The 5997-nt window shown below is 37.4% G+C and overlaps 1 protein-coding gene and 1 non-coding gene across 3 annotated transcripts; both read left to right on the top strand.

Moving 5' to 3' along the window:
- The first annotated feature begins 198 nt into the window (after positions 1-198).
- On the top strand, positions 199-5860 carry LOC112566183 (importin subunit alpha-1-like). Of its 2 annotated transcripts, none has more exons than XM_025242180.1 (11): positions 199-300; positions 462-560; positions 1012-1155; positions 1541-1716; positions 1853-2025; positions 2254-2336; positions 2537-2747; positions 3350-3636; positions 4110-4292; positions 4477-4626; positions 4798-5860. In XM_025242180.1, the coding sequence occupies exons 2-11, from the start codon at positions 504-506 to the stop codon at positions 4888-4890; spliced, it is 1557 nt and encodes a 518-aa protein (XP_025097965.1). In that variant the 5' UTR covers positions 199-300; positions 462-503; the 3' UTR covers positions 4891-5860. The 2 variants fall into 2 exon arrangements, with proteins under 2 accessions (XP_025097965.1, XP_025097966.1); XM_025242181.1 differs by having other exon boundaries at positions 226-300; positions 459-560.
- On the top strand, positions 2810-2899 carry LOC112567397. The gene has a single exon (XR_003099827.1). It is a non-coding gene; the product is annotated as a small nucleolar SNORD12/SNORD106 (small nucleolar RNA).
- Positions 5861-5997: the final 137 nt, after the last annotated feature.

Raw genomic sequence — 5997 nt, 5'->3', positions numbered from 1 at the left:
AACGACGCATGCGTATTCATCTGTTCAAAAAATAACCAACATATTTTAAGGTAAAAACTTTTATTGTAGCAGTTTATCCTATTAAATGTCAAAACTCTTTAATGGAAAAGCCTACTTTTTAAAATCTTAAAATAAATTTTTTTCGAAATATATATTTCTCGTATCCATGGCAGTGGCCAATCACACGTTTGCCGAGATTTTTTAAACCAATGAAACTATTCTTTCACGTGGCTTATGACGCTTGAGCGGGACGCTTGATTTCGCATTCTACCAGCGCGAGCCAGCAGGAACGCTGCACAGGTAAAACATTTACCTCAAAGTCTGACCTACAAATTTAAACTTGTATTTCTAAAATTCCTTTGATACGTTTAAGTTCTCCATTCGGAGAAATGAAAGACTTCCCGTGATGCAGTTTTTGTTGAAAAAAACCCCCTACCTATAATTTTTATTTTTTTTAGCAGATTTGAATCTATTAAATCTAAAGACTACCTGGTGCACAGAAAATGCCTCTTCAAGATGACCGCATTAAGAATTACAAGAACAAAGGCAGAGATGCAGACGTAAGTTATAATTTTAAAGGAATAACGTGAAAAAATTCTAGATTGTTCTTGACATCCATTTTTCAAAAGTCTTTGTGATTGGTAGTGGACGATGACAAATTTTCGAGACCAGTTTTTGATGACGAAGCAATGTTAACTATCAGTAGCATTTGACTTTTCTTATGGTAAACTACGATTTTTAGTGCTTTTGCAAGTAGTAGTAGTAGGGACTGGCTATCATGTGCCTAGGCCTTGCGACCTAGTTAACGACCGGTCTTCAATGTGGGTTCCACATATTTTCTCAACCATCGAAATTGTTAAATAGTTAAGTGAATATTTGAACGTTATCTAGAGAGTTCTTGAAGCTTAGTTTTTTGGTAGAGATATTTCTTACTGAAAGTGTTTTAGTTAATAACATGCTTAGAAGTCACATACGTTGCTATCTCTAATATCTCGGCGCATGCGTTTTTAGGAGATGCGCCGCAGACGCAATGAGACCTCCGTTGAACTAAGAAAAGCTAAGAAAGAAGAAAACCTTCTGAAAAGGAGAAATGTTGGCGGTACTGTATCAGACAGCGATGACCCTACAAGTCCTTTGAAAGAAGTTGGTAATAAGGTATGCATGAAGGTTTTAGTGTTTGTCATTACTATGATTTGTGTAATTTTTTTATGGAAAGGGAAAGGGTTTTGTTGTCATGGTGCCTTTTAGTCAAATTTCATTTATTGTTTACTTTCTTTTAATTTCATCTAGTGATCTGTCTTTCGGTGATGATGCTACATACAGACAAGCATATATCTGAACATCATGATGATTTATTTGTCTGAGAAAGACTAGTGTTCCCCAAGAGAATTTTATCAGAGAATGCTGCAAAAACTTGTTGATATTAGCTCGCATAATAAATTTTGTCATTTAAAATTCATATAAATGTTTAAAAAAATAATTCCAGACAGCATCTTCATGATCTCACAAGACAGTTTAATGAAGGCAAGTTTATTTGCAGTTGATGCCTATTGAGGAGATTGTCAGCGGCATACAGGGGCATGATCCAGTGAAGCAGCATGCTGCCACTCAAGCATGTCGCAAGATGCTGTCTAGAGAATGCAATCCTCCCATCAATAACGTTATCAAGACTGGAGTTGTTCCTCGCATGGTGACCTTCCTTGATCAAGAAGATCGGTGGGTCTTACATTTACAAAAATCATATTGTATTGTCAAAAACTTTTGCAATATTTAGCTTTTGTCCACATATTTCAGTGGCCAATCCACACATTTTGGGGGAAAATATGTTTCAAATAATGTTGTGTTCTAACAGGCCAGATCTTCAGTTTGAGGCTGCTTGGGCACTAACTAACATTGCTTCAGGGACAAGTGACCAGACAAAGATGGTGGTCAATGCAGGAGCTGTGCCAGCTTTCATCCGTCTGCTGAGCTCCACAAACATGGCTGTTTGTGAACAGGCTGTGTGGGCTCTTGGAAACATTGCTGGTACGTCAAATACTGAACTTTGTAAAAAAATAAAAATTGCAGATGTCATGTAGTATACTAAATGATGTGATTTTAGTGATCTTTGTCTTTCTGTGATGATTCTATATAAAGACAAGCATATATCTGAAAATTGTGATGTTTTACTTGTCTGAGGAAGACCATAGTTTGTAATCTCTTAACACATTATGAGAGGTTGCTCATATAACCATAGGGGCACTTTCCTCACAGGTGATGGACCTCAGCTGCGGGATTTGGTGACAAATGCAGGCATTGTTGAGCCACTTCTTAGGCTTGTTGACAATAATGTGCCGGTAAGGACACACGTTTTACCATTTTGTTACTGCTTGCGACTAACATATTAGATCACTTTCTTGCTGGCTAATTTAGACCACAGTCACAACCAAGTTACTTCGTGTCCCGGTCAATACCAAGTCATTAATTAGTTGGTATCAAAATAATAGTGAATTATGTAGCATTACATTTAAAGGCCTGTGTTTGATTTTCTGCGCAGGCTGGTTTCCTTCGCAATGTAACCTGGGCCATTTCTAACCTCTGTCGCAACAAAGACCCTCCACCAAAGTTTGAAGTTGTCTGTGTGTGTTTACCTGCCTTGCACATGCTTTTGCATCACACAGACCGTGAAGTGCTGGCTGATGCTTGCTGGGCAATATCCTACTTGACTGATGGGCCCAATGACAAAATACAAAAGGTCATTGATGCGGGTAAGCTGCAGAATAACTTGTGGGTGCACAAGTTTCATTTGTCTTTCTGATATTGTGATCAGATGGTCTGCAGTGATGACTAATTTTTTTCCCCGGCTTATCGATAAATGCTGATAAACAAAGAGTAATGCCAGTTGTTCTGAGCAGACCTATTTGATCCACGTTATTTTGGGGGAAGGGGGTAGTTAAATTTTTGTTGTTAAGTGGTAAGTCTAATTGCCTAAGTTGCATAATGCCATCAATAATTTTGACATGAAGATGAGTTCCACTGTGTAAAAGCCTGTTGCAGTGAATTTAGGCTTTTAAAATGAATTTTTAAATACCACAGCTGATTTTACAAGTTTCACTATACATGTTTCCTTTCATCAGAAGCTGTATATTAGTACACACAATAAATGTGTGCTGCCATCTGATGAAAACATAGCAATTGTGTCAAGGACTAAAAGCTACAATGTGATGTTTTACGAGAAAAAGATAGCCAAATGATATGGAAATGCAGATCAAAGACATTTAGTGATACTGGTCTACTAATCCTACATTTGTGTAATAAACATGTGTTTACAAAAGAGTTGTCTAAACACTTGTTGCAAATGATGTTCCAGGAGTAATTCCCCGGTTGGTTGAACTGCTTGGCAGTTCGGAGCCTGCTGTACTGACACCAGCACTTCGTGCCATTGGCAACATTGTAACAGGTGATGACAAACAGACCCAAGCAGTGCTAGATGCTGGAGCTCTGCGCGCCTTTCCTGCCCTCCTCAGTCACTCCAAAGGCAATTTGCAGAAAGAGGCTGCTTGGATGTTGTCAAATGTGACAGCTGGAAGTCGTGAGCAAATTCAGGCAGTTGTGGATATGGGTCTTGTGCCTCATCTCATTGAGCTAATGCGAACTGTAAGTCAAGTTCACCAGTATGCGACGTCTTTAAAATAAAGAAAGGAAGCAATGCACTGCATAGACATAAAAAGAAAGTGAATTTACATGCTAACATACTCTTGCAGTCACTGAACAGTGGATTTGAGAAACAGTAGATAAAAAAAAGGTCAGGAAAACAAAAAAGACAATTGAGTACTGGCTCTGGCACTGAAGTGCACCATAGTGATTCGTGGAATAGGACACTGGATGACAAAGCAGAAGAAATGTAGAAGGGAATTGCATAATCCACAAAGAAATCTAAGACAATACTGTAAAGCAAGAAGAAAAGAATGGTTAAGATAAGACGACAGCAGTCCCCCTGAAGCCATCTTTTTCATTGCACTTTGATAGTCAGGACAGCATAAGGTTGAAAATCATCTGTGTGTGGTTGTAGTTGACAGATACCAACGGTATTGGTATATAACCTTATATTTCTGCTTTTATCATTTCAGGGAGAATTTAAGACCCAAAAAGAAGCAGCTTGGGCCATTACAAACCTAACGTCAGGAGGAAGTGTGATCCAGGTATCTCACTGTTTAGAGAATGGTTGCCTTGAGCCATTGTGCAACTTGCTGTCAGCCAAGGATACAAAGGTCATTCTGGTCATTCTGGATGCCTTGAACAACATTCTTGGTGTGAGTTTCTTGCTTTAATTTTCCTCAAAGTTTTCCACATTTGAACCTGTGCTTTGCTTTGTAGGCCAGTCGCAAATGGACAAACATGGCAAGGCAACATATTCATATTTAAAATGTTGATTAGAAACTACATCCAAAGAAGTAAAATTTGGTGTATGTAGCTTTGTGCCACTTATTTTTGCAGATGGCTGAGCATATTGGGCAGCTTGAGCAGGTGTGCCTCATGTTGGAAGAGATTGGTGCTGTAGATAGAATAGAACAACTACAGGGCCATGAAAATGAGAGTGTATATAGATCCTCACTGAATCTTATTGACAAATACTTCTCTTCTGAGGTAAGATGCCAGTTCATGGTTTTCACATTTTTGTAAAAATAAAAATCCTTTTACAAAAGAACCAAAATTGAAATAACCTTTTGTTACAAAAACCCCTTTTCATAAAGCAAGCTTTTTTTATAAAAAAATCTTTGCTGCCATATCTTAGTACAGTGCTTGTCTGTTTTGCAGGAAGAAGACTCCAGCATAGCTGCCACAGCTGGTGATGGTCAGTATCAGTTTGGCACTCAGGAAAGTGTCCCAGCCCAGGGATTCAACTTCTGATACTATTTTGGTGTTGTGTAATCCTGTTTGCTGATGAGCCAAACTCAATGCTAGAGCTCAAAATGTCTGACTTGGTGACGTTATTTTCTGTGATGCCGTCTTGGTAGATTGTACAAAGTGTACATTGAATAGATAATTCATTCAAAGTGACATTGTTCCACTACCTGCATTTTGAATACTTATTTACATTTCTTGTACTGCGCGGTGCTAATTGTGGAATTCTTACACTGCACACACAACATACACACGTACAAAATGCAAACATTGAAGCATGATTTTACTACCTTTGACACATTTATGACCTTGTTATATCAACTTTTTTGATACTTTCTTTTTGCTGTCTTTCTTTCCTTCAAAAAAGTGCAATTAAAGTACAGTTTTCAATAAAGCTTTTCTTGTACTGCTAAAAAGTCAATAAGCAAGTCTTTGTTACTTCAAATGGCATGTTTGTGCTTCAGATAAGCAACATTCTTCAATAAAACTTAATAAATCTTAAAATCTAATATACTTTAAAACAGGATATGAATGCCAGTTTCATGACCACATCACTGCCAAATTACATGATGGGCTGGTTGGTTTGGTGAGATGGGCTCACCTGGAGCTGTTTTTGCTCCAGTCTTAGCACTTTAACTTAGAAAAATACCTATAAATTTCTGTTGTTACTTGTGAAAGTGTTTAGATAATGTACCTGAAACATCAAATGCACACAAAATTGCAATTGACGTAATGCTTACAAATAGGAAAATAATGTGGAGCAATTCCACTGGATCAAATAATAGCTAATCTTTAAAGTCATGGTCAATGCTATCCCAGCAAGAGGGAAAATGTGGAAGCAACATCAGGTGTGTATAACCAGAAAAAACACCATGAAAATACGAGTATAAGTTCATCAAACTGCATAAATGTAACTAGTTGCAGCATGTAAAATGTACTTTTTGGTGATGTTTGAATAAAATGTTTGATTTACTAATCCTTGTTAGGTGTATATACAAATTTGTGTCCAAAAGTTGAGTCATAACCTTTTACAGTTTATAACAAATGTAAACATTTTATTCCTCTGTCAAAATACAAATTATTTTTTTTTTTCTGCTTTCTTTTCCATGTAAA

The sequence above is a fragment of the Pomacea canaliculata genome, linkage group LG6 (genome assembly GCF_003073045.1).
Source record: "Pomacea canaliculata isolate SZHN2017 linkage group LG6, ASM307304v1, whole genome shotgun sequence".
Classification (NCBI taxonomy): Eukaryota; Metazoa; Mollusca; class Gastropoda; order Architaenioglossa; family Ampullariidae; genus Pomacea; species Pomacea canaliculata.
The sequence above is the reverse complement of the archived record's forward strand: the minus strand, read 5'-3'. Positions and strand labels throughout refer to the sequence as shown.

Bases quoted from the DNA above. Each gene is read 5' to 3' on its own strand.
- LOC112566183 (XM_025242180.1), top strand. From the start codon at position 504: ATGCCTCTTCAAGATGACCGCATTAAGAATTACAAGAACAAAGGCAGA. The intron at 2,026-2,253 runs GTACGTCAAATA...CTTTCCTCACAG, and splicing joins GGCTCTTGGAAACATTGCTG to GTGATGGACCTCAGCTGCGG. The intron at 2,748-3,349 runs GTAAGCTGCAGA...ATGATGTTCCAG, and splicing joins ACAAAAGGTCATTGATGCGG to GAGTAATTCCCCGGTTGGTT.